This window comes from Styela clava, chromosome 7 (assembly GCF_964204865.1).
Source record: "Styela clava chromosome 7, kaStyClav1.hap1.2, whole genome shotgun sequence".
In the NCBI taxonomy this organism is placed as follows: Eukaryota; Metazoa; Chordata; class Ascidiacea; order Stolidobranchia; family Styelidae; genus Styela; species Styela clava.
Genome location: NC_135256.1, coordinates 12,908,641 through 12,936,199, shown reverse-complemented (window position 1 = coordinate 12,936,199; position 27,559 = coordinate 12,908,641). Strand labels below are relative to the sequence as shown.

General features: G+C 35.2%; 4 protein-coding genes and 1 long non-coding RNA gene across 5 annotated transcripts in view; 2 read left to right on the top strand and 3 right to left on the bottom strand.

Moving 5' to 3' along the window:
* The first annotated feature begins 1,445 nt into the window (after positions 1 to 1,445).
* On the top strand, positions 1,446 to 3,291 carry LOC144425105 (uncharacterized). Its single transcript, XM_078114417.1, has 3 exons — positions 1,446 to 1,996; positions 2,387 to 2,543; positions 2,650 to 3,291. The coding sequence occupies exons 1-3, from the start codon at positions 1,446 to 1,448 to the stop codon at positions 3,289 to 3,291; spliced, it is 1,350 nt and encodes a 449-aa protein (XP_077970543.1).
* Positions 3,292 to 3,635: 344 nt separating this feature from the next.
* LOC120328876 (uncharacterized) lies at positions 3,636 to 7,376 on the bottom strand. Its single transcript, XM_039395434.2, has 7 exons — positions 7,243 to 7,376; positions 6,651 to 6,785; positions 6,065 to 6,190; positions 5,453 to 5,566; positions 4,743 to 4,766; positions 4,463 to 4,609; positions 3,636 to 3,977 (listed from the first exon to the last, which is right to left on the bottom strand). The coding sequence occupies exons 1-7, from the start codon at positions 7,343 to 7,345 to the stop codon at positions 3,841 to 3,843; spliced, it is 786 nt and encodes a 261-aa protein (XP_039251368.2). The 5' UTR covers positions 7,346 to 7,376; the 3' UTR covers positions 3,636 to 3,840.
* A 2,115-nt stretch (positions 7,377 to 9,491) lies between these two features.
* On the top strand, positions 9,492 to 10,478 carry LOC120328000 (histone H1.0-B-like). The gene has a single exon (XM_039394372.2). The coding sequence runs from the start codon at positions 9,583 to 9,585 to the stop codon at positions 10,171 to 10,173; it is 591 nt and encodes a 196-aa protein (XP_039250306.2). The 5' UTR covers positions 9,492 to 9,582; the 3' UTR covers positions 10,174 to 10,478.
* A 1,143-nt stretch (positions 10,479 to 11,621) lies between these two features.
* LOC120328996 (uncharacterized) lies at positions 11,622 to 12,536 on the bottom strand. The gene is made up of 2 exons (XR_005567707.2): positions 12,394 to 12,536; positions 11,622 to 11,784 (listed from the first exon to the last, which is right to left on the bottom strand). It is a non-coding gene; the product is annotated as an uncharacterized LOC120328996 (long non-coding RNA).
* A 3,763-nt stretch (positions 12,537 to 16,299) lies between these two features.
* Positions 16,300 to 27,559, bottom strand: part of LOC120328507 (glypican-5-like) — a 42,875-nt gene continuing 31,615 nt past the window's right edge. The window contains exons 9-13 of the mRNA XM_039395017.2: positions 27,214 to 27,413; positions 22,840 to 22,974; positions 19,261 to 19,381; positions 18,444 to 18,609; positions 16,300 to 17,992 (exon numbers count right to left, since the gene is read on the bottom strand). Of these exons, the coding sequence (XP_039250951.2) occupies positions 17,670 to 17,992; positions 18,444 to 18,609; positions 19,261 to 19,381; positions 22,840 to 22,974; positions 27,214 to 27,413 (945 nt within the window). The 3' untranslated portion in view covers positions 16,300 to 17,669. The remainder of the gene's footprint in view (positions 17,993 to 18,443; positions 18,610 to 19,260; positions 19,382 to 22,839; positions 22,975 to 27,213; positions 27,414 to 27,559) is intronic.

Sequence of the window (27,559 nt, the reverse complement as noted above, 5' to 3'; positions counted from 1 at the left end):
GCAAATATAGACTCTAATAAAATCAAGAAGCATTTCCGTGTCATTTGCCGGTGCTACTGTCCTATAAAGATTTAATATTTCTAGGTAATTCTTTCCCTACTTTGGTAAAATACCAAAATGACATTGATATACTTATGCTGACATAAGTAAGGAAAGGGGGTCGAAATCTTCAGGCTTATTTATACCATCGTTTATTTATAACTGTTTTTAAAAAAATACAACGAATGTTCCAGTGGCCCGGAAGCAGAATTATGTTTAGAAGTCTTTTTAATGTTTATTAGTATCGACAAAGACTGTTACTTTGAGTAGCTCCAATGCAGTGTTTACTCATATTGTCTGGACCTATTGGAATATGATTCATTGCTACAATCGTAGGATCGTAGCTTATTCACTGTATCCTAAATAGGATCTGTATAGGCATGCATTGATATGAAAAATCAAATGCTACGAAGACGTTTTTTCATTTTATTCACAACTACAAAACAATGGACCTTTGCGAAAATAAAACATTTTGGGCCAAGGGTTGGAGGACCCTGCCTTTAACGGTCCAGGCTTCGTAGACATAATGAATATATGAAATGAGAGAATCTAGTGATCCTTTTTTGCTAAAACCAATGTGCGCTGGGATGGATAGCTCCCGTCCAACACACGTTCGACGTTCGCATGCGATGTTACGGTATTGTAACAAACGAATATAAAGTCAAAATAAATCTCGCATGCCTCAAGGACGTCTTATTCAATATTCCTTAAATTAAAGAAGCGAGCGTTTATAAAGAAGACGTTTAGAGCATAGGCGTAGCCAGGGGGGGGGGGGCCAGAGGGGCCCCCCCCAAAATTTTCAAGAATTCCATTCCTAATCCACCAGTTTTGTGGCATCTTGTCTCGTCACGCTTGCTGATTGTCATTGTTACGTCACAAAGACTTGACCGTTCGCTCTTATGAGCCGTATGGGAAAGACTGTTTCGCAAGCTTTCGATCAGTTACTCGGTCTTGATTTGTTCTCGCCGGATTTTTATTCGAAACGCTTGGATTTTGATGACCAAATTACTTCGATGGCTAAATTTAAACAGGCGAAATTAGATAAGTTTTTTCCAGCGAAATAAAGACTCGCTTTCCTCAAATACATCTATAAGCGCTTCTCAGGCTGTGGATGCACCGGTTACGTCAGTTACGTCTATCACTTCTATTCCCGAAGATGAACTAATAATCAACGAAGGGAAAACAAACGATCTTGGATTCATTCTTAAGAAACATACACAGCTTACCGATGCGGAGAGATACAGGCTTCTAACTTCGGATGGTCCGAAAAACGTGACAATTCTGGATACTGTTAGACAAAGTCGTCGTAAATTTCTCAAAAATGGCTTGACGATAACAGATTTTGCAGCTGGTTAGTTTACACCCAACTCTCTGATGGGGGTGGTTTGTGTAAGATATGCATAGTCATGCAAGCACGTTTGAAGCATGGAACTCTCAGGAACACTGCCTCTGTTACAAGACCATGCATTGACTACAAAAAATTTATGGAAAAGGCTGTAGCCCATCGAGACACAAATTACCACCGAGAATCAAATATAGCTGCGAAAAATTTTGTCAAAAGCATGGAAACTGGTCAAAATGTGCGTGCAAACATGGAGGCCCAATATGCTACGCAAACAAAAGAAAACAGACGAATAATGACTTCCATTGTCAAGACTGTCATGTTCTGTGCTTCGGGTAACATACCCTTGCGCGGACATTCCGGGGATAGTGGAAATTTTGTGAACCTTCTTCTATTTCGTATCGACGCAGGGGATGAAGATTTGAAAAGGCATTTCGCTCGAATGGCCGGAAACGCCAAGTATACAAGCCCGATGATACAAAATGAAATTCTCAAGGTAGCAAGCAACACGATAGTGCAAGATATCGTTATGGAGGCTAATAAATCGTTTGTGTCCGTAATAGCCGACGAATCATGTGATATTTCTGGGAAAGAACAACTAAGCATCGTTTTGAGGTATGTGAAAGGTGGTGAAGTGTGCGAGCGCTTCACAGGATTAGTGGAAATGGATTCTGTTTCTGCCGAATCAATTTTCTCAAATATTTTGACCCACCTCTCTGGTATAGGAGTGGATTTGCAAAAACTTGTGGGGCAAGGCTATGATGGTGCAACGACAATGGCAGGTCACGTCAGCGGTGTGCAAAAACGCATTCGTGATAAATACCCGCGCGCAATATTTGTGCACTGCGCTTCTCATTGTTTGAATTTGGTCATAAATGACCAAAGTAAAGTTGCAATCATCAGAAGCACCTGTGATATCATTCGTGAGACTATTCGTTTTTTCAGGGAGAGCCCTAAAAGGCGCGCGGGTTTAGGAATTAACATCCTTTTGTTCTGCCCCACCAGATGGTCTGAGAAGTACAAGAGCATCCGAATCTTCAAATGCAACTTCAAACGAGTACTTGAGGCTCTTGATTCTTTGGCGAAAGATGCTAACAGTGAGACGCGGGCGAAGGCTTTTTCTCTGAAATCTGCTCTAGAAAAGTCGTCGGTTATCTACGCCGTATGTTTGATTGGTCGATATTCGGCACTAATGGAGCCACTAGCGCGCACTTCAGGCGGTCGGAGTCAGTGTGCCGTCAGTAAAGAACCTCACATCCTCTCTTCAGAGCGTTATCGCTGAAGAACGCAATGACTCTGAAATCGCATTGAATATTTACAAAGAAGCTTGTGAAATAGCTGGCTTGAAAGAGTTGACATTACCCAGAGTAGTCGAAGTACAAGTTTATCGCGACAATGTCAGTGCTGATTCAGCATCCCAGTATTTTAAACGTTCCGTATATCTCCCATACGTCGACGGCTTGAGCTGCTCTATTCGGGAACGCTTCATTGACAACCCATCATTTTTTTCATTGCTATCAATTCTTCCACCGAACAAACCAGTTCACGTGGATGAGGTAGAGCGTCTGTATTTATTGGATAACCTCCAGAATGAAGTGAGACTGTGGAGAACTTCTTTAAGTTCCGACGTTAACGACGAATGTTTGGAGGGGCTTCTTCTGAGCGCTCGAGATTATCCAAGCGTGTACACCGCAATACAGATCGTTATGACGCTACCAGCAACCATCGTTGAGGCTGAGCGGTCTTTCTCCTGCATGAAACGGGTAAAGACATGGCTGCGCTCATCAATGACGTCCAATCGCCTTTCTGATTTGTGTGTGCTTCACTGTCACCGTGAAATGGTCACCGAGAAGAAAATTAATCGAGTTGTGTCGAGCATAGTTAGCGGGAAGCGGAGGATGGACTTTTAATCGGGGCGATGTATTTTACTTATTCAAATTGCGTTGTTAATATTTGTTGTTTCAAATAAAAAATTGTTTATTAATGGATTTTGTATTCACAAAAATCCAGCTGAGTAATTGAATCGGTTTGCTTGTTGACCAACTGTTGTTGTTTTGCGCTTGAAGAACGGGTGTTTTAAACCCAATATAATTTCCAAAATTTTCAAATTTGGTCCCCCCCAAAATTTTGGGCTGGCTACGCCACTGGTTTAGAGTTATAACAAGAGATATATATTCAAAACTGAGCATCAATCACCGTTTATAAATGTCATTTTGATATCAGTCGAAATATCAGCATTTGGAGAAAAATTTATTTCAAATGTTGAATTCTATTATAATTGCAATTTGGAAAATAGACCAGGTTTCTCAAAGAGGCAAAGTATAAATAAACTGTGTAATGTGATAAAATGGTAAGACACGTTTCATTACAAACTCTATTTTCGTTTGTCCAAATGTCTGTGAAATTGGTATAGCAAGATACTGCATTCTAGTAGTTTAGAGTCCGTTTTAGCAGTGTTTTCAGTTCTTGTTCCCCCAACCAGAACAAATCATCATGATTGAAAAAATTGCAGTCCAGATCCCGAGTTTTGTGAATTTGTAAGTGCTTGTGCCCCCCGATTGGGTTGTTGCCATCTCCTCGGTTGTATTATTAGCATCTAAAATGCAATATTATAGGTTGTATGACGGTGACAAATAAATGAGATAAAATCTACAGACGCAATAAAATATTTACAGATTTTTTGACGCGAAATGACTGATATACGAGAAATTGCACAAGTGAAGCGAAGATGCAGCCAGAGTTGAGCATTTAAACAGTTATTGACAATTTTACCAAATGGGACAATGAGAATTGATTACAAAAGCTATTGTATCGTATCACAGAAGACAAGCAGCTTGTGTAGGGAAAATATCATTGAAAATTTACAAAGCACCATTCTTGATGGTTTAATTTTTTAACGAACACTTTACACATTCTCTTCAAGCAGTGCTAAGAATAGCAACCCATATATATATAAGAGAGCTAACGCGTTAATTGCTTCTACACTATAGACCACCTCAACACGATGAACATTGGAAGACAGTGAACTTCTCCACCTCTAATTATATATAATCTAATAAATATTAATCAAAATGCAGTTACGATTGCCGTTTTCTGTTGTATCCAAGCATTGAAGAACATAATCATGGCAACAAGTTTGAGATTCCTGGCATGTAGACTTGCAACTACAGCTTGATTCAATCGTAGTATCTGTCTCAAAGCAACGATCTTGGCAACTATGTATAGAATCTATAGAAAATTTAGTAGTATGGTTCGTACTGTGCATACAAGCACTGTGGATATAATATTTTAGCAAAAATTACGTAATCAACAAAAGATAGGAAAAAAGATGTATAATGATAATCACTCTTTTCGTACGTACCAGCTGAAGTTTCTTCTGAAATACCTTTAACAAAAAAATTTACCGGAATAATATCGGAATTGAAAAAAGCTAACAAACTGAACACAAATCAAAAAGATCTCGACGCTACTCATGAAAACACTCAAAAGAAAGTGAAATATTCTTGATCATATAAATTCACAGATACGTTGTTAAAATAGTTGCTAAATCGATGACTAACAATGTTTTTCATTTTCATATATATGTGAACAATGAATTACAAGTTTTGGTTGGAAAATACACAGTTTTATAATTAGCAGGAAAAATTATTTATTGATCGAGGGACCAGCAAAAAATAAATTCAGGGATTCTCCAAGTTTTAACAAAAAAGTAAGCAAAAAAACAATAACGTTTCAAAACCCCGGTGTTTTTTGTACTAAATATTCATCTTAGAGACGATCGAAATGTTTACGTGCACGGTTCCTATTGTGATATTATGATACCACTGTGATATTAGGATATTTATATTCTGAACCACGCAAAATTAATAGTTATTTTTTCACTGTTTTTTTCCGATAGGTGGAACGCATAAGCAAGTGCGATGCGAGGCAAAATCTGAACCGTTTAATTCAGCGTTCTAAAATATAATTGAGTCAAAGTTACCTTTGATGAACAAAATGTATTTGAACTATTGTAGAAAACAAAATAAGTTTATTTTCTCAATATTGAAAAAAATTAGAATCTATTCAAACCTCCACATTCCACGGCATATCTCATACAACAATCAAATCTATTCATGCAGTTGGCATCACATTGACACTGAAGAGTTATATCTCTTGGGGCACCGCATCTGTTCTCGCACGTAACTAGCAATTGAATACACATATAGTTTAGTAATAAAATAAGAGCGTACTGATATTGTAACGTTGTAATTTTGATTTATTCATTTTAGCAGTATTTTATTAGCAGAAATACTAAAAAAATTATATATACATACTTTGGGTTTGAGCCTCATAATAAGTATAAAGCAATGCCCCCGACTCTTCGTCAAAATCGTGTCAAGTTTTGGGGGAAACTATCAGGTTACAATTCATTCGGAGAAACATTTATTTGTTTATCAAGAGTTTAACCTGATGAAAGATAATAAATTGCAAATCTTCACAATATTTCGTCAAAAAAACTCAAAATATTTTCAATAATTAAAATAAATATCGTCCTCAGGAACTCCACAGTGCTGCTCTCAGCTCTCGAAACACTTCTAATACATACATCGTTTTTTTAATGTAGATGGGATCAATTTTATAATCTCAGTGACAGTGAGATATGGGATGCATACAAAACTAAACAGAGAAGCACAAACTTACTCAAACTTGCACAGACTGGTACATAGTCGTCGCAACAGTTTTCGTTTATGGAGCACTGTTTATCGCAGGCGCATCTTCCCTTTACGTTAACAGTAGAGGGTTCATAACATCGTCCAAAACAGCTCACTAGAATAAAATTGAGATGGATCGTTAGTTTAACACAATGAATCTTTGCAAAGTTTTTAATGAAGAAATCCAGTCGTCTAGTATATGTGGCCAGAGAGCATCATTTCAACCGGGATATGAATACCGAAATTTACCGATATTTTTCAGCTGTTAAAAGGGTGCAACGGGAGTAATATTTTCAAATTCACTGGGAGTCGATCTCGACATTTATGTTTGCCGGAGTTGCATTTCGGGTTTTTCGTAATTGCATACAAGTTTACTTTGATCCCACAATTTACCATCAGACATCAAAATATTTCGAGAGTTGTTAGCCCATTTCGTATGTTACCACCCTTTCTCCGTGTATTATCTCAAACTTGAAACTGTGAAGGAACATGCAAGAAAATCGAAAATTCTCGGAGATTAGTATAGTTTCTTCTGACGCTTCCATTTCAATTAAATCTATTCTTTTGCCGGGTACCTTTTGCCATATCCTGTTGAAGACAAATGTCGACGTAATCGTCACAGCAGTTATTGTACGATGAGCATCTGTAATCGCATCGGCATTCATTCTCGTTATCGGACAAGCGATTGAAACAACGATCCTTACAAGTTTCTGTTGAAACAAGAATGAAATTTCACACTAGAAAAAACAAGACGAAAGAGTCCATTCATTTTACCCTCGCTTAGCATAAACATTATCTAAATATCGTAGACGAAACATTTTTCTATGAAAGGGATTTTTAACAATTTTAATATTCATACGTCTAATATTTCTGACGATGTATATTTATTGATAGATAAATATTAACTGCCGTTCAAATGAGACCCTGGTTTCCTGTTTTCGCCATGTACATTGAGTTTTTGATGGAAAAACCAAAGTCAATTCAAGTTTATTTTTTCCAACCATTGAAAAATAATCATACACAATATTAAAAAAAGAGAATTCACACAGTTAATGCTCGGGAGGCAAAATAAGGCATCATCGTAAAATTGAGCTTATTGATATTGACATGAAGTTTCATATATTAAACTTAAGTACATGATTAGTGAAGATATGCTAATGTATTCACCCGATAATGAGCACACGGTATCGTCCGGAACAAAAATTGCAATTAATATCATGATAATGCATATTTTGTAAATCTGTGAAAATAAGGGATCAGATTTCAACATTAAATGACTCCAACTGAGAGAGTATTTTCTCCCAAACCTCTCTTCCTTACTTCTGCAATGTAAATATTCTGCAATAAAAAAAGCCCGCGAGATGCTTTTATCCCACTAATACATCAAACAATTACCTTCGTCAAGCCGTATTAAGCAAGTCTTTCAGTCCTTTAAATAACAGGAACTGCAATTTACGTTCAAGTGCAACTTATCTAACAAAGAATGTTTTAATTAACCAACCACCAGCACGAAAATGTTTCTATGAAATAGCATCGGAATTTGAATCGAATTTCAACAGCGGGTTGATTTATAGGTGTATTTTACTCAACCTGCTGCAAAAGAAATGAGTTAATATTGGTTCACTATATGAAAACACGGCTGGCAAATCTCCATAACGGGTCAAATATATTGATCTATTAAAATATAATTATATTTCGATTATTTTTACCATTCAAATTTACTTATTTCAAAGCCTATTCCCATGTAAAACTGTACTATTTAAAAAAAAATACAGTTTACAACTTACCATATTTTCCGATACGATTTCCATTGCTAATATATAAAATTAATTTGAACCTATATATGTTACGAGTTACTGTGAAATGATCTCATGGGATAATTGCGGTTACTGTAATGAGAATGCATATAGAATTGAACGTGACGTTTATTGGCCAATATAATGAATGTCGTTTGGCGGAGATGAAAAGTTCTTGATATGATAATTTCTGTCAAAAATTGTGCCGCAATGTAATTTTATTGTACAAGAAGTGGATCGTTTTGTTATTATGTTCTTTTAAAATGATATTTTTTTTATGAAGGTTGTTTTAAGTCCGCCGAAATTTGTTCAAATATATTTAGAAGTATTTGAACAAAAACTTTCATCAAAGAACTGAGCGAAAGGGCTCAAGTTGGCACAAAACACAAAACAAAGCTTTTTTTATATTCGAATGCTGATTGACTATGAGTCGATTAACAACCTTTTTAAACAGATCGCACGCCACGATTACTGAATTGCATCAGCTAGAACTGATTGTGAGAAAACCTGATGCCTTGAATTAAAGTGACTACTTTAAAATTAAACTACCGTACCTGACATTATATTTTTAGGGTACCTATCACATTTTCAAGTTATATTTCATTCATTTATCGTATTCAAACTCTTCATTTAAGGGCTACCAATTTGACATCAGTGAACGATATCCAATTTACTATTTTTCTAGTGATATTCATGTGAGAACGAAATGATATTTACAAAATATTTAAGCATTGCATGAAATTTCTGATGTAAACATTTTTTTCATAAAAATCACAATTTCAATCGAATTTTATTAAAAACTATGCTTTTTGCGAGTCAAATTAGATTTGGTTAACAAAGAAAATGCCATATAATGTTATGGTAATATGTTTCTTCCGGTAAGATTTTCAAATATAACAACAGATAATTTTGGAAGATTTGATTTTCGGTAATTATGTGAAATGAGGGAATTTCGAATCGCAAGGTTGAAATCACATTAAAATATATATAATAGGAGGCTAATAATATAAAAATGTGTTTTAAAGAAAAATAAGGTAACAAATTGTACACCAAGAATTTAACATACTCTGTGTTCTGAAATTCAATCAAAATTTTAATTTCAATGGTATTGTTCTTAAAAACACCAGGGTATTTGGTTCGAGAAAAGTGTGTTTGACGTACAACTTTGAATTGATCGATATTATAGGAAAGGAACAAGTGGTTTGTAATAGGTATCCCTCTTGTGATAGACAATGACTTTATTTTGAACGTGATAATGATAATATATTGAATTTCTTTTGAAATTCACAAATTTGCCCGCAAAAACTTAGTTATAGTTGAAAAATGTATGACATTTTTGGCATATCAATTTTGACCTGTTGCTACATGTTGATAATTTCGACTGAAGACCAAAATTTTCATATCGTTACATTCGGCTAAGATTCTTCTGTCATATCCTGTAGTTTTGAAGTGTAAATTTCGAATAGTTTTTTCGATAAATGCTACATTTCGTACACCTACAAGCACAAATTTGAATTGCTCTCATTTCTCTCGAGTGTTACGCGTACAATGTTTACCGTTTCGTTGGCGTCCGCGCACGATCTGACGTCACGTATAATATATATTATCGACGATTTCATTCGAGGGTTTGTTATTACAACGCGGCGGATTTTCCGAAACTGCAATCTATCTTTACGCCAATATTCGAAGTTTTTGTGCAAAAACTAGCAAGATGTCAGCCCAAAAGAAATCAACAAAGGCTCGTCCTGCTCAAGAACATCCTCCATACAAGGAGATGATTAGAAAGGCAATTGTGGAAGAACATTCAGCTAAAGGAATTTCTACTCAGAAATGTCTTCGATACATTTGCAGCAATTACAAAGTGGGAGTTAACGCAAGCCGACATCTAACACAGACAATCAGGCGCCTTGTTATAGCTGGTTATTTAGTCAATACAAGGGGCAAGTATGCCAATGGTTCAGTTAAAATAAGTACTCAGCAAACTCAGAAGGAGAAGGACCAGAGAAAAGCAGCAAGGGAAAAGAAAAAGGCCGCTAAAGCCACAGTTTCTGTCTCAAAGACGGTGAAGACCACGAAGAAACCAAGGAAGACGACGAAAGCAAAAACACCAGCAGCTAAAAAGGCAACCACAAAGAAGAAAGCTGTAAAAAAGGTTACGAAAAAAACACCAAAGAAAACTACGAAAAAGCCAGCTGCAAAAAAAGTTGTGAAAAAATCTGTTAAATCACCAAAAAAGAAAACACAGGCAAAAAAAGTTGCTGCTAGAAAGAAGGCCACACTAAAAAAGACAACCAAGAAGTAACTCCACCACTCTCGATTGTTTGCGAACTGATAATTTGTCAAGTCTGTTCATTGTTATAAAAATATGTAAAATATTCTTTCGTTTCTATATATATTGTCATTTTTTGAACAATGTTTTCGCTGTCAGATTTTATTTTCTTGGGTGCGTATCAAACGACACCAATCGATCACGATTAAGCCACAGTTAACCTTGTGCACAGACTTGTGATTTGGTAATACAATTCTCATTGTACACTTGTATTGTTTTTTTAATATTTGAAAAATACTGTTTATAGAAGTTTTTGAAATACAATGGTTTCAAAATTATGACTTATATACATATGATGTTCGGATTTAGGTGGACGAGTCAAATGTTTTGTTGTGAAAGTATTGTCAAATGACATGGGTTTGCGCATATTTTAAACTAGATTAGAAAAAAATTGATAGAGGCATATAACTGTGCGGCAGTTCTTGATATACATATATGTTTTCAGTACAAATTGCGCGCATAGAGGGTAAAAAACGAAGAAACCCGCCGAAAAAGCGTTTTAGCTGTATACATCGAAACCAATTACCGCGTTCACACATTGTGCGTATTAATCATACGATGTGACGTCTTGTTTAAATTACTGTTCCCAGCAGGAGGTAATTAACAATCTTCGGTCGATAAAGCAAAGGCGATTGATTTATTGACTTGACAGCTGTATGGTCACTGTTTGATGACCGTGACAATAACTATATAGTGCGATTCCACAAGTAATGAATCCTCAAGGCATAGTTCCATACGGCATGTTAAGTTTCTGTCGAGCTAGCTTTTCAAATGCAAAAATTGTCATTTCACATAAGGCCCCAATAAAGTATACCAGCTTTTAATTTACATTGCAACTTCGATTTTGTTTGCCCAATTTTTAGCGTAGGATTGGCCGCTGCCCCCTCACAAACGAAGATCTCAGCTTGAAGTTGGGTTATCACGGAAAAATTATGGTGGCGAATTTGATTCTAGATAAAAAAAATTCGTTTACCGCTTACATAAATTGGACTTCGTTTGCAAGACACGAATTTTTAAAAGTCAACCCTGCAAAAATCGACCGGTAATTAGTTCGGTCCGCTGCTCAAGAAGAAAACTATGGATCAGATTTACTCCACTAACACGTTACATTTGCGGAAGTACTTTTTCCGTCCTAAGCTGATGTTCACGAAGCCCAGGGAGAAATGAGACACTTTTGTTTAAATAACTACCACCCGTCAAAACGAGTCAAAAACTCAGAAAAAAATATATAAAATCAAATTCATCAAAAAAATTTCACCCACCTTTAAATCCCAGGATGTGCTTTTGTAATTTATTGGTTAGAAAAGGGTTATTGCATCTAGTGGCTAAATGTCTTGTCTTGTTATGAACCTAAGCTGCCCTCAGCTGATATTCCCGAAGCCCAAGGAGAGACAAGACAATTTTGTTTAAATAACTACCACCCAGTTACGGTTCTCCGGATACTTTATTAATCCAAACGTTTATGCAGAACAAAACTTTATAACATATTGATGCAAGGCCGAGTTGCGTGATGACGTGGTAGGTTCTATTTTCAATGAGCGAGTACCAAGCTGCAGAACAACACTGGAGCATCAAAGCCAATATCTGCGAAGAAAGAACACGTGAAAAAATTCAGATTTCTCAAAATCCCTGTACAGAGACCTCGGAATTCTTATCCTTTATTTTGCTTGGTTAGATGATTTAACTCAAATTTCAGAATGAAATAAAGAAGATGGTTATTTCGAAAGCAATACAACACTCTTCTACTTAAATCCAGTATAAAGAGTACTAGAAAAATGAGTAATGGTGAATTTTTCCAAAACAAAACCTGGGAAAATTGTCAATTAACTGTACCGAATTGAATTATACGAAGTACGACAACGCCCACAAACACAATCATATATATACTATAACCAAATTGAGCTAAAAATATACTAGGCGTGTCAAGCCGAATCCACGCAGAAAATCGCATCAATTACATATTTTATCTATATAATAAAACTGGAGATTCTTTCCACCCCGGCAACCGCTCTCGAATCCAAAATTAATAGAATGATTATCAAAACATTTAAATATCCTCCCTCATTGCACAACATTTTATCCTGCATACGATTATTAACAAGTTGCAATAAAATTGAAATAAAAGCGAATATTGTCGAATCGGCCCAGACCTAGACTATACTCCCATAAATTGCACAGTGTTTATGAACTTACCATGATATCTAATAATATATTGAAAGCGATCTCGAAATTTTTCCGAAAATTTGTATCCGATACAGTAGAGGTTGTTCCAGAACCAAGCGGCTCTTCATCGTCCATATTGTAAAGTTCGACTATACCTCGCGTAATTACCAGTTACGAATATTTTACAATTTTAAGTTTATTTGTATGCCTTCTGTTTATACCTATGACGTAATAATGATATCCCAGCGTTACGCCTACACAGCAGTGCATTATCTATCAAACCAGGGGTGCCCAAACTTTTTTGGCTGCACCCACCCCTGAGCTCTTTCAATAAAACTCACCCTATAAAGAAACAATGAATGAAAGGCGTGTCATATTCATTGTATTCATCAATGAAATGGATGGAGCTCTTTTTAAAAAACGGGAAATTTATTCTAGGTTTTGTCGTAGACAAGGCACATCGAAGATCAGCTTCACATTCGAGTTTGTTGCGAGATCTTCTTTTCACACTCACCAGTCTAGAAAAGCCACTTTCACACAGATAAGTGACAGGAAATAGAAGTAGTGTACGCCAAACCACTTCACCAACATTCTTGTATACACGCACGTATTCCGCACAAAAATCGTTGAGGGCCATTGATTCAAAGTCATCCTTTGCAGTGGAGCTACATTTCATCTCCAAGTATTCTTTCCAGTGGCGTGCCTAGAGGAGGGCGAAAGGGGCATCCGCCCCGGGCAGCACGTTGTAGGGGGCAGCAGAACCCAGCATAGAGTTTGCGTTATTAGATCTGTTTTCTATTTTACAATCGCAGCATTTTTGGTGTTCATTTTAGGGGTGGTTTCGCGAGTTAGCGCCTTAAACTGGTTTATATATATGTTTTAATCATTTTAATTCAGAATATTCAACTCTCTTATTTAATAGCACCGGTAAAAGTTTAGCTTAGTCCGGGGGTCCGCAATTACTTTTCGGCGCAACCCTAATAATATTATTCTGATATCTCGCGACCCAAGCATTTGGAGAGTATATACTTTTGAGGAAAAAACTTTGTAATTAAATATCGATTTTAAGACTACTATTGACTGTAGCAATATTCTTGCACAAAATTGTACTATAAAACAGTAAAAAATTGCATTTATCCGCCTAATGAGAATTATAGGCTCTTTCGTTCAGAACACACATATCATTTCGAGATTTAATGCATCAAACGTCGTGCGTCAGGCGCGTCGACTCTCGGTGGTCTTGACAATCAATTTTGAACTATTACTCATTTTAAATCGTCGTCTCAATCCTGATTCGAACCCACGTATGTTGTCGCTATGCTTTATACTTTTTCTCGCCTTGATTTCTTGGTCGAACATTCCTATTAAAATCTTATGACTTTGTTACAGGTAACTTGGCGATAAAGTTACGCGATGAAAGTGAAAGCACAAATATTTGCTTACACTTTCAAAATTATTAGTCCGGCACCGTTGGGGATTTCAATAAAAAATACAAAAGATTCTGAAAAAAAAAGATTCGAAACAAGCCCTCTTTTTAAAACTGACTGTTTTTTACAATTGGTAAAAAAAATAGCTGCTGCTAACGAAACAATGCAATTGAGTAGGCTCATAACTATACGTAATAATTAAAGGTTTATAAAGCTGTAGTTCATAAACATAGTACACACAGACGTGGCTTATTATTCATAGCAAGTTTAAATAGTTTTGCGACCCAGAGTGGAAGCTAGACTAAAATTTTTATTAGTACAACTGAACTACTGTATATAAGGAGATAGAATAATTATTGAGTAATTTGATGCGTACTGAAATTTCCGAATCACAACCAAAAACTAACGAACAGCGTGCAAAAACGTGCAAAATGTTTACAACCATGCCGGAAAATCGAGCGGGGTGCGGGAAAAGTAACGATTGAACGTGAAAATAAGTGACTTGCTCTTTGTTAATAAATGAGTGATCTTGAACATGTGTGTTTGTTTCTTAGTTTGATGATTTATCTCATCAACAAACGTTTCTATTTTACTTAAACTTCATTTTATTTATTCTCATGTGAAAAGACATCTATAATCTGCTTATCTCCCGAATTATTTTCGAAGTTAGGAATAAGGGGCATCATTATCAGAAACCCGCCCCGGGCAGCATGGTAGTTTACCACGCCACATTTCCTCCTGTAAATCTTCGGGCAAAATGTCGTCGTGGAGACGAAAGGGATTCTTTGTCATTCATTCAGAGAATTCGGTGTTGTCAGATCTGGGAAATGCCACTCGAACTCCTGTTTCAGAAGTTGTTTGTGCATTTTCACTTCAGACCTAAGTTCATCATCCAGATTTAACGTTTTTTTTATGTCATCCCGTGTACACGAGGTAAGATATTGCCTGGGATTCTCTGCTTCATCTTACTGATAAAACCACTGTGAGACCCAAGAATTGCAGAGACATCATCAGTGCAGATCTCCTCAAGGTTCTCCAATTCTATGCCATTTCTGTCAAAATACGAGGCAACAGCATTGAACACATTAACTGCTGGTTGTAGTCCAAGCAGTTTGCAAAACAGCATTTCCTACTCGATGTTGAGATATCCAGTAAAACGAACGTACACCATTAACTGCGACATTTGGGCAACATCAGTTGTTTCATCTGTAGTGAGTACATAAGAATAGATATATACTGTGCATTTCAAAACTTTCAACCCCTTATTGTTGATAGTGCATGCTATTTACCTGAAACAAGGTCATTGCCCGACTTCATATCCTTGATATCCATGATATTTTCATGAAACGTTTTATGCGAAAAAAGTTGATGACGTATTTTTCCTCAAGCGTTGCTTGTTTTTTTATCGTTTTTGGTTGGTTAGAAATTCGGTTTCATCACATATACTTGCGTTTTAGGTGTATTTCGTTATCTGTTATTTGGACCAATTCGATTGTGCATCTTTGTTTGCAATATCCGAACAACGGTAAGATCACGTAGATATAGTGACCCATATATCCTTATACATCACATTGAATGTGGAAAAAAGATGATGTGTGTATCTTCTCCAGAACTTGTGCTTCAATATCCTTGCGAGTTCATCAATAGGCGCTTTCATCGTTGAATCCGAAAGAGAAATATTAGATAGCCATTTGCTTTTCGTTTCCTTCAATACAACAGTGTCTGCTTTTAGCATACACGGTTTTATGACTGTTTCACCAATATAATCATACGAGCGATTTTGTAACACGCTTCAACCACTTAAACAGATGACGGGTTACCATGTCCTAGTCTGGGCGTACCGGGCACGTCTAGCGCTCAGACAATACCATTACTTCATTAGCCTAGTCTAGCCTCCATTTCTAGTTGGGCGACTACTACCGGTACAAAATCTCACTGGCAACCAAAAATATTACACTGTCCACTTCTAGCGGTTTTACAATATTCCGTAAAAATACCACAGTAACGGCATCGCAAATTCGCTGAATAAGTGTGCAAAGCACTCACATGTTATAAGATTGTGACGAAATAATTGAAATTGAACAAGGATATTATATCGTGACCGGCGTAAGCTGTTTTGTTGGTGCTCCAGAAGTATGTGTACCAATGTAGAGGTAACTAATTTTGTACGTTTACTTTAAATCAAGTTGTGTATCGGGACTGAAGCCTACGGACAGGGTGTTTATTCACTTGGCTAACACAGACAGTCCCTAGACTAGTAATAGAAATAAAATAAGGAAAATCGGAATAAAATTATGGCCTAACCCTAACCTGGTACACATACTACGGGAGTCACTTTTTTTTTATTCATGTCAATAATAGACATGTTACCTAACAAAACTCCCCCTCCCCTCCCCCAGTTCAAACACCTCCCAAATAAACTATAGAGGAAATAATTGAAACAAATAGGCATAACTCTGAGGGGATGCTGCTTTCATCTTATCCACTACAAAAAGAAAATGTTCGGAAATTTATTATATATTTCCATGATGTTTTATCATTATCGATGACAACACGGTAAAATAATGTGAACAAGGTTTAAACCGCATAAAGAAACATAAAAATAATAATAAGTAAGATAAACCAAGGTAGGAAATAAGCAAAGAATAAAATTAATGCTTTATTATAATTTACAACATTTTAAAATAAGAGAAAAATCAGTTTGTACACTATTAAAAATGATGTCAAATAAGTTCGAATGCTGAATACGCTAGGTTGATCGGTTTATAAACGGTAAATTTCACGTTAATCGACATCGATAATCAAGGATTTTCACGCTTCAGAGTAGTCAAAAACTACGATATCTCCTGGCCACTTTTCAGAGTCAAAATTAAAGCAGACTAAAGTTTTGACGCCTTTGAATCAAGTGAGAAGCAGGTGTCAAAATTTTCGTAAAATCGGAGTTGGTAGTAATCATTAGAGCCAAGATATTGTACACCGTAGTCCTGGACTAGATAAATGATTTCTGGCATTTCCAAGCAAATGATTTTGACGAGTCATGGTTGGAGTTTTTTTTTCTTGTCTACGGGGTGGTAGTCTTTTATTTTTTTCTAACATTTACCTATTGTTTTTCTAATTTTACCAAAAGTCGTCAAATTGCATCAAGCTATCTTGCCAATGGGGTATCATTTTCCACATTTGGAATTGAACTGATGAACGTGGGAACTTTATTGAAAATATATCACGAGTAATAAACAATTGATAATGCATATGAGTGACTTGGGCTGAGACTGAATAAATAAATTGGCTCTCCCGATTCTATTTGAGAATGGTTAATGACCTATTTACGATATTAAATTATTTTCTACCATCAAAATGAACGGCGTAAATTTAATTGACCTGGAATTTAAAAAAAAGAAATTGAAACCATAGAAGACGAAAAGTTTGAAATTTTTGAAGGATTCACTAAAAGTTTTTCTTTCTGCAGAATACGGACGCATCAGTTGACAATGACAAAATATGGTGCTATAAAATGGAAACAACTCATCACCCATGATGTAATATCATTTGCAGGTATTTTGAAATACCTTTCGAGAACAGTCACTCAGAATTGTATGATTTGGGATGAATATGTGCTTAGATCACATTGATAGCCAAAATATGTTCTTATTCAAAATGAAAATGTGTTTCAAAATGAAAATGCTGAAACCAACGTACTGATTCAGATGTATTAGGGTAACAGTATTGTTTTTATATACTCATATCTTCTTCCGAATTGCCCTTATCATTGCCATGCTTAGCTGTTCATAGTCCTCTTTCCGCATCTGCTTCATGGCCTACATCCCGCCAGGGGGTAGTATTTTCATGCATAGTCCACCTTCATTTAGTCGACGAAGGTGGTCAATTCTGTACAAAATTCAATAGAGAAGATAAAACGCATAAAAACCAGAAAACAATATGGCTGACTACTTTATTGGACAATGCTGATCCTCCGGGTGTTGTTGTTTCTTGTGATTTGTCATCACGATTATTTTTCTTTCGATGATGATCTTTGTTGATTTTACGACCGTTCTTCTTCTTGTCCTTTGGTTTCTTATCATCTTCTTCAAATGCAACGTCATCGGAGTTTGGTTGTGACGTCACACTTGTTTCACTTTCAGTTATGTCGTCATCGATTAAAATTTCTATGTCAGTTTCAGAAGTTGATTCTTTATCCGTTACGTCTGTAAATTAAGATATTGCAAATAATTCATATATTTTGAACGGTTGTTGGCCAGCCAAGATATCAAAAATAGAAACCAGAGAACAATAGTTATGTTTTATTCTATGATTGACAACAACACTTTTAGTAGGAATTTTAATGAAGTTTTGTGCAAAGCTTTCACACCGTAAATTTATACCCTCATTTTCTTAGTCCTATTTTCCTAATCAAGTGTTCTATAATCTATACTATTGAATGATACATTATTGACTGAATTAGCTATTGCTCAATTCCGACTAACAGGAAAAGCCAAATATGTGGTATGTTTCTCGAAGATAAAATAATGATAAATTTATTGGTTATTATTTATTGAGATTTATCAAATTTTTTCGTTTCATATCCAGGAGTCATTTTCAATTTTATTAAACCAAAGCTATTGATGTTTACACATACACATTTAACATAAAGCTTACCAAGGTCAAAATCCCCACTACCATATTCTGTACAATCATCTTCGTCATCGCATGGATAATCTTCATTTTCGAATTCCAATGCAACGTCTTCCTCGCGACGTTCATATAATGGTGAATGTAGTAAAAGACCGGGAACCTCGGTCTTGCCAGAAGCAGATAACAAATTCTAACAAAGATTAAACAAAATTACAGTTCAATTCCTAATGATAACTTAATCATATTTAGACGGGTCTTGTATATAATTTATTTTATACGTAAAATAATTCCTATTCAAGAAGGTTTATTATCAATATTAACTCCAATATTTTCAAATTGATTTTTTGTGTTCCTCATTTGTCTCATGTTTCATTAATATATTCGATAGCAATATGAGTTGCAAACTAGGACTTCAAAACAACAAACTATTTGGTCACCGACATCAAGGAAAGAAATTGGTGATATAATTTATAGCTGGAATAATCAAAATATCAGTAACTTTTTGGAAAAACATTTTTGCCTGTGGAAATTCATCTCTGGTATTCTGTATTTTACACCTATGTATCACGGGTTTTATTAATTTTTGTGTTGGGATCCGCCCTGTGAAGCTCACATGATTAGTTTTTTAGTATATATATATATATATATATATATATATATATGTTGTTTCAATAATGGCATGTTCAAATAGTCTAGTGACTTGAGCAAAAATTGCTGACATTTATTTATAGCATCATTCATGTAAGAACTGCGGATTATGCAACAACCACGGCCTAACTATATAATACAATGCACTGCAAGATGCAACCTATGCAAAATGATGACCAGTAACCAGGCTTACCATTGCTGTTTGGCGCAAACTGTCAATAGCTTTGATGACACCTTTCTCGACCTTTGTCACCTTAACTTCCGGGTTCGAAGCTTGCTTTCCATAACCTGCCGGAACGACGTCTTTCTCATAACTGTTAAAGGATAATAAATAGCTCACTGGTTGAAACTATATTATTTTGCTCAAGTTTGAATCCCATGACGACAGGATAGGACTTGTTGAAGACAAAGACACATTAGAATTACTAAAGTGGATGAGCTCTCTTTCTTGCATTTCATTTTGTTTTTAAATTTCGTAATCATGTCGGCTTTCAAATGGAGTGTTCCTGTTTTTAGACCAACAAGGGCTTCAGAAAAGAAAGAAGGTAGCGATCTTGTAGTTAGTTGCTTTACCAGAGAGGTAAACATCTTGTACACATACACATGAGACGCACTTGACAAACTGAGTCAATATACTTGGCTGGAGAGAGGCATATATACCAAGTCAATATAATCCTTTCAAAGTTATTAGTTTGTAGGAATTTTTAATGATGGCTCTTTTGAAAACCTCAAATTTTTCGGTTTGGCGGGGACTCAGACTTGTACTGTATCTTAGTGTTCGGTCTTCGAAATGTTATAGGTCGCTTTTACCTTTATTGAAAAATTCCGACGTTCGTGCATAGTAATGGCTTATTATTAAATATTTCATCGTGTTATACAATATTTATTCTTCTTCTGTCAGTATCCTTATTATTCAATTTACGTGGGATTTAAAAATCGTAAATTTTATCCTCTTAACGGATTTTTCTCGCGTCGATGCTTCGGAAGACAGACGCAAGGATTAGCTTATCACGTTTCGTTTGAAAATTGCATAAAGTCAAGAATGCTAATGAAGGAAGCCAAGAATGCTAATAGAGAAGTATAGTCGTAAAAGGATGAATCAATGATATGGTAACATCCTCTGGGCATGATTTATAATGGGCCATGCGAATTCGTAGAGAAGGTTTGCGGTTTTGCAGAAGCCATTCTCAATCTCGTTGATAACACCTGTAAACATTGACAGCTATGTAACAAAACCTTGCCTTAGGCATTATTTTTTGTTTATAGCTCGTCTAGGCAAAGGTGGTAAAGGTTATTGCTGGAATAGCGTTCAAAAAATTTGTATGACGAAATAATATTTGACAGTAATTAAATTTATCCCTGGGTTTCATAAAATTTATGATACAAAGACGAATTCCGATCGTAATAGACGTTCACCTTCGCCTTGTCGATCAAAATAAACTCATTTGACCATCACATTACATGTGTTCATAAAAGTACGTAATGCCAAATATAATACATACTCTTTAATTCTTATGCCGGATTAGAATCGACACCAACATGCCCATCAATTTAATTCCATTACTAATGGCCAGCATACAAATGACATTTTTGTTTAAAAAAAAGACCATAGATGTATCACTTAAAAACTAAATGCTTAAGTTGTTTGTCGATAAATAATGAAACGTACCTGTCCGTATATTTGTGTTTAACGCCTTTTTATAAAAAATCGTGATATTACCAAGTGTATATAAACAACAAAGATATTCAGAAATTCCACTCGAAAATATCAGTTATTTGAACTAAATTTGTTAGCTAATCACAGACAAGGTTTTTGGGTACATGGGTTTGGAAGGTGAATGTAGTGTATTAATACAAATATAAAGATTGGTTTGTGTAATAACATGTTGATCATATTACCCATCCACAATATTGCAGAAATATAGCATAAATATATATATAAGTTGTTTTGTGTTGGGATTAAGACGCATTCAGACACAAAAACGATTTGTAATCTGTTTTTTGTTTACCTCATATGAGGGCGTGGCAATTTAATATAGTTTATAATGCTTTATTTAATATATCCCCTAAATATTATGTAGTCTATTTCAATTGTTTTGAAAACTTTGAAAGATATCGGATATCTCCGAAGCACCTGTTTTCAAGGGTATCTCACATTCAGAGAAAAATAATAATCACACCGACAGGACAACCATATCTTTCATTTTATCTTTATTTTAGGAGCTATACGATCTATGGATACTATACTTATACGGCCATTTTTGGGCCCGATGGATTTGACGTATACATTTGCTTATTATACAAAAGTTTCTTGACTAGCGTTAAATAATAATAACTTAGCAATTTTGAAAACTGCCAACACAGCCCTATAAGTATAAAACGGCATATTTTCCTCGGTTTAATAAAATACATTGTCATACGACACTGAAAATGACCCGACTCTGTATTATAGTCGGTAAAACAAGATTTCTTCAATCCGGATCCCGCTGCTCACAAGACAACACTTATCAGCGGAGTGTGTTTTTGGATGAGGCCTATGTCGGATAGCAAAAACGTTTTCATCCGAGTTAATTAATCATGCACACTGTTTGCAGTTGAAAATTCCCATGTCAGATTATAGCAGCTATGTACAAATCCTATAAAAATCAGGCTCTATCTTGTATCGGCGATAAATTTTCGTAACAATTTTTAAAAACTAATTCAAGACCATGTTTTCAATGCAAATCACGCTATAAATCTATGTTATTCACTCTATTAGATTTTGTCGCTCAATATGATGGACACAATTTTAAACAGTTTGTTGCAGACCTACATGGTAGTTTAATTTACTACTGGGCTACCATCTGCTACCACATGTAGTAAATACGTGGAATCCATGTACACCTGTCCAAATGATAAACTAAAATTATATTCAATCTTGTTCTGATTCACCAAAATATGAACTTATAGGATCGAGCATGTAGAAAACTTAAAAAATATTATATGAATTCGGTTTATCTATAACCATCTCTGGTTCGAGGATAAATACAGTGATCAAGGTCTTTTTCAAGTAACAGATGGTCGGCGTATGGTACGATTGCAATGATGAAGTATAGTGTTAGAAAAAACATGTTTTGATGAAAGCGTTATCTATAATTTGTGTTGAGATTCATCTCTTTGGTAATTATTCGCTACCGTTGCGGTTCGATGTGATTCACGTAAAATAAGCAGGGTATCGTGTATTGATTTATCGACTGTGTAATTAGTATCCGGTTCTATCAGGAGCAACGATAAATAGTTGATTTAAAATGTTGAGCGTGACCTGTTTTGTACGTATTCTATTTTTTTGCGCTGATTATTTGGTTTCTGCCATTTTATTGAACAACAAATTCAACTGCGTTTAATGTTTGAATAAATAGTTTTGATTTGAATAAATCAAAAAGTTGATCAATCAATTATGATTGCTATATCATTATTCGATATTTATTAACTGATACTCTGTGAAATTACTTATGACAATAGTTGTGACTGCCGACTAATTTTTTATAGTAAGTATGTAGGAGCTACGACCTATACCCCAATGTACTACCCCATCCCATTTTTTTGTTTGGCTCGACAATGTGAGATTGAGAATAGAAGTAGGCTATAACACATTCTCTTAAATCTGATTTTTATGGTAGTACACACTGTCGGAGCCTGCTGTGTGCAAAAATAAAGCCATATACTGGTAATTAGAGTTAGGAAGATATCGTAATAATACAAAGTGAACATGTAGGTATTCATCTAGAATTACCTGTCAACAATATCCGTTCCATCCCAACATTTTCCATGATTACTAACTTCGATTGCCATCCTCGATGAAGAACTGCACATATCATCCGGTAGATGGCGATAGAAATTTGTTGACAAATCGAGGGAGGTAATGAATCTGAAAATAAAACTTAATTGAGTAAAATTGGCTTAACATTGTGGTAATATAAACCTATCAAAGGCAACTGAAACAATATTATTATACTATGAAATCCGCTTATTTTGTTTCCGTAAATACAAGTAAATAAATCTTCTAACACGACAAATCAAAATTCCTATATTTTTTTCTGACAAAAATGAACTTTAAATCAGAAAACGATTTAGTTCAAAAGTCAGCATCATCTCGTTTCATATCTTTATGTACTTATAAACCTATGATGGGATAAAGAGTATCCTATGGTCGTTGAACCATGTCAGAGGTCATGTTTAGATTTGCAAAAATCCACACCGTCGAGTATCAGGTTCTCCAGAATTTGACCGACCGTGTTGTAACACAATCTTCAATTCATAACAAAGTATGGGAACATTCTGATGTAATCCTTTATAATTTTACACACATTCAAACAAGCATATATCTTAGATAATTTCAGCTGCAGTTATGGCCCGCACCGTGTGTATACTAGTAAATGCAAACAGCGTGATAATTGGTGCGGTAGTTGAAGTTGAGAAGTCACAGTTCAAATTACAAAAAGTCATTGCGTTATTCAAAACGTTTTCATTTTCTAAACGAAAATCAGTTTTCTGTTGACAGATTTCAGACAATTAAAATAAACGCCTTTTCCAGCAACGAGACAAAAACTTCAAAATGGAAAATAGTATGAAGCATTGACTATAGTTTTTGTCAAAATATTAAGTTATCACTTATCATTTATAAAAACTAAACTTATAAACCGAACAAATAGTTTCATTAATGGTTATATTCTATTTATTATATAATTTGAATAACTAGTATCGAATTTTCATCAAGTATAACAACTTTGATAATTTGAAAACATGCAAATACAAATTCAATCAGTCATTTTGCGTTTTATTACCATGGAATTATATGTAAATAAATTCTCAAATGTGCATATTGAAGTTAGTTAGAAAGATGAGTTAGTTCATCAATAAGACAAATCAGTTTTACAATTCAAATGTTCAAACGTACGGATCCGTAACATCTTGTCTTTAAACTAGTATGCAAAACAGTTTCTCAAAGCAAAAAAAACGATATCACACTTGGAGGCAAGTCCCGAGTGTCGTAACAGTTTCTCAAAGCAAAAAAACGATATTACACTCGGAGGTAAGTCCCGAGTGTCGTACTTCAGAAACTTTTTTCGAATTTGACATTGCTTGATCAACGCAAGTCGTGCAAGTACCAAGTTGAAGGGCAGTCAAGAAAAGGGCGGTGAAGATTAAATAAACCACTTAGTTGTTTGTTACACAAATTCATTGTTTAATATGCCGTAACTATTATTTAGTATGGACGAGAATAAATGGTATAATAATTTTCATCCGAGTAATCGGGTATTGATAAGGGACAATGATTGAACTAATAGAATCATGGGTGTTGACATACAACCTCGTTCACGCGCCACGCATTACGTAAGTTTTAAGATTGGACTAGTATTTTCTAGGTGGGAAAAAAATCTACATTTTTGGCACTCGAGATCTATCCACACCTATAATTTTACACTGTTCACATAAATCGTTTTTGTTTCCCTTCGTCGAGCGCAGTTGAAAGTTAAATGACCGGTGACCCAAAACTTTCTAGATATTTCAAGCCTAAAGTTTCATGGAATACGGCTATATTATGTACTATTCTAACAAGAAATATACACGGCATATATTGGGTAAACTCAAACCACCTTAGATACAAAGTAATTACTTACAGTTGAGTATTTGAGTATAGATCGCATCTACCGTTTTTTGTTAATGTTGCGTGTAAGCAATTGCTAAAAATCGCACCATCGAGATTACGTGTTCGAATACCGTACTAGTAAACAACAACCTAGCCTGCGTGAGGTCATCTTGTACTTCGGATGTATTCATTCAGACGTCATTACGTTGTTATAATTTATGTTAAAATGGCGACAGAACTTGGATTAATCTAATCTCACATGATAGTGTGATAATTGGAATTGAATAATTGAATAAAAATTGCAAGCTTTTGAATGAAAATGTATGTTTTTTCGTAACGCAATACAGCTGATATTTAGTTATACCCCACACCGCGATCTACACAAAACCAGTACATTTTAATTGTTTAGGGTTAGGTAGGTCAATGCACTTCATCGAAAACGCCTGAGTGTGTCAAGTGGGCACAATATAACACATTAAAAATTGAGTTCAGATATAAAGTATAGTTTTACGTTTAAGAAACAGAGAAATCGATAATTCAGTCTTTAAGAAGTACTAGTGTATCCTGATTTTGCCGGGTCTGAATATCTGTATAGGCTATCTTTGGTGTTTCTCGAACCATTTTAGAAAAAAAAAGAGCTCTTTATTGTTTATACGGAATAAAAGTTGTGTTCTAGGAGCGCAAAATAGCTTTACACAAAGATGTTTAAAGCTACTAAAAATGGTTAAAAACTTTTATAGACTACGTCGTGTTGTGAATAAATACGTATATTTGTGCATGTGAAGAGAAACATTGAATATGTAAACTAATTTACCACAAAGTCGATATGAAAAACAATCTGAACTGAAATTATTATAACAATTAAACAAATTTCAGTAATTTAAAAGTATTATAAAGATTTTCAGAAATTTTCGTACCAAATTTTTTCAGTAAATTATTTTCCCATTCCATAGCGGGTCACTGTAGGTGTGATTGGATTGAAGAATTGAATATAATGTGCAAGTATCGTAAGGCTTAGTTTGTATGTATATAGTTTATCTGGTAATTTTCGTCATGCGAGATGAGAATACACTCGATCGGTCATGTTGTTATTTGTCGTATGCGAATTAACAGGTCACAGGTCATCAAAACAATGTTAAAAGACCGTGTCAGACGACAGTGCCGCTACATTTGAAACGTTTTACGAATAATGACTAATGGGTTAGGTTCAAATTTGGTCGATCGTATGTGATCAAGTTGCGAAGGTATAAACTTTTTCGATTCATCAATGTTTTGGATATATGGGGTTAAAACATACCTACATCTTGCACCTGTTCAGGAAGTATATTATGGTTTTTTAATTTGCTTGTTTCACTTTGACAATGTCAGATAGGTCGCGCCATAAGATTATTGAACCAGTTTAGTTTGTGTTTGAATGCGTTTGGAAGAGGTAGACAGTTTCGCCTAGCAAAAATATTTTCAAACATTCGGAACGACATAGCTACAAGAATTATTGCGATATGCAGCATCCGAGAAAATGCTAAATGAAAGGTATATCAATGTATAAACTCACAGAGAATCCGATGGTAGTCACATATACAGGAATACTACTAACAGTCAATATTTCTAAAAATGATAGATACAACGTTTCTCTAAATCCCTGAAATGGCATTGTGTGATTTATATATAGACTGAATGCAAGACTGGCAAAAGACAAGACGAAAGATATACGTTAGAATTGTGTTACATTTTTTTCATAATAGATTGTCAACTAATATTATGTTTGACCAACTTTGATACATGAACAAACTGTTATTCAAATCGATTTTTTTCCATTATTCATGATCGACCGAATATAGGCCGAAGAAAGCTTTTTCTGCGCTCAATTTAAGTTTTGCGTGAAAGTCACAACAAATTGACCGTGATGTATTATATTACATAACATTGCAAACATTGGTAAATTGCCACATGTGGTTAAGGGTTTTAGGCCAAGACCAATAACTATTTATGTATTGCGATCAACAAAGAGACTTACAAATTCCCATCCTGAGAATTTTAGTATGTATAGGGGAAACTCGATGCTCGCTTTGTTGTATGGGAATAATATTTTAAACAACTCCTTTGTCAATATCGCATTTTAGTACACGGAGTTTTTCCAAATAAGGATGAACTATGTCGGCCGTTTTTGCAATCTCGGCATTGTAATATCCCATCTCATATAGGCCAATTCGATAACCGTAATTATCGGATGTGATAAGCGAAAAGAAACAAGCTCCGATCTTGGAAGAGGTCATACCGAACCGTGCTAAAAAACTAAATAATAAAGGATATAGCTTCATCTATCCTAAGCTCAACTGGAAGCCTCTATTAGGATATATATTGTAAACTGCAACTGCGCATTTAATAACTCGTAAGTTAATTCATTTCAATGGCTTCTAAACAATAAAACTTTTTTCATTCATACTTACGTGAAATTACGTTTTGGTAAAATTTTGCAGTTCAGTAGGTTTTAATATAAAAATAAAAAACGGCCTTTACCCTCTTATTCTTTTGTGCATTTGGCTTGTTTGTTTTCTTTTTTCAACTACTGGATCTTTTTCAGCTTTTCGTGTTCCTCGCTTAGCAGATTGACCGGGATTGAAAAGGACTTCATGTGGAGGTCGTACTTTACGTCGTTCTGGTTCCATAGGACCATCACCTGGCAATTGTTCACCTTTGAGACGCAGAAGTTCTTCAAGCTGGAACAGAGAATAAATTGCCTAATATTTACGAGCAATGGTCATTTTGGTCACAAAGCGAATCTTCAGATTGTTTTGATAAAATGTTGTTTACGCTGTTGTTATTATTATCGTTGGGGCGAGTAGGAATTTCCAGTAATTAGAGG

What these genes read in the sequence shown, in the direction of transcription:
- LOC120328876 (XM_039395434.2), bottom strand. Translation starts at nt 7,345, where the DNA reads ATGTTGAAATCTGATCCCTTATTTTCACAGATTTACAAAATATGCATT. An exon ending in TCAACAGGATATGGCAAAAG is followed by an intron (nt 6,191 to 6,650) that starts GTACCCGGCAAA and finishes ATTTTATTCTAG; the next exon opens with TGAGCTGTTTTGGACGATGT. An exon ending in TTCAGAAGAAACTTCAGCTG is followed by an intron (nt 4,610 to 4,742) that starts GTACGTACGAAA and finishes AATTTTCTATAG; the next exon opens with ATTCTATACATAGTTGCCAA.
- LOC144425105 (XM_078114417.1), top strand. Translation starts at nt 1,446, where the DNA reads ATGCAAGCACGTTTGAAGCATGGAACTCTCAGGAACACTGCCTCTGTT. An exon ending in CAACTAAGCATCGTTTTGAG is followed by an intron (nt 1,997 to 2,386) that starts GTATGTGAAAGG and finishes CTGCCCCACCAG; the next exon opens with ATGGTCTGAGAAGTACAAGA. An exon ending in AGTCGTCGGTTATCTACGCC is followed by an intron (nt 2,544 to 2,649) that starts GTATGTTTGATT and finishes TCCTCTCTTCAG; the next exon opens with AGCGTTATCGCTGAAGAACG.
- LOC120328000 (XM_039394372.2), top strand. Translation starts at nt 9,583, where the DNA reads ATGTCAGCCCAAAAGAAATCAACAAAGGCTCGTCCTGCTCAAGAACAT.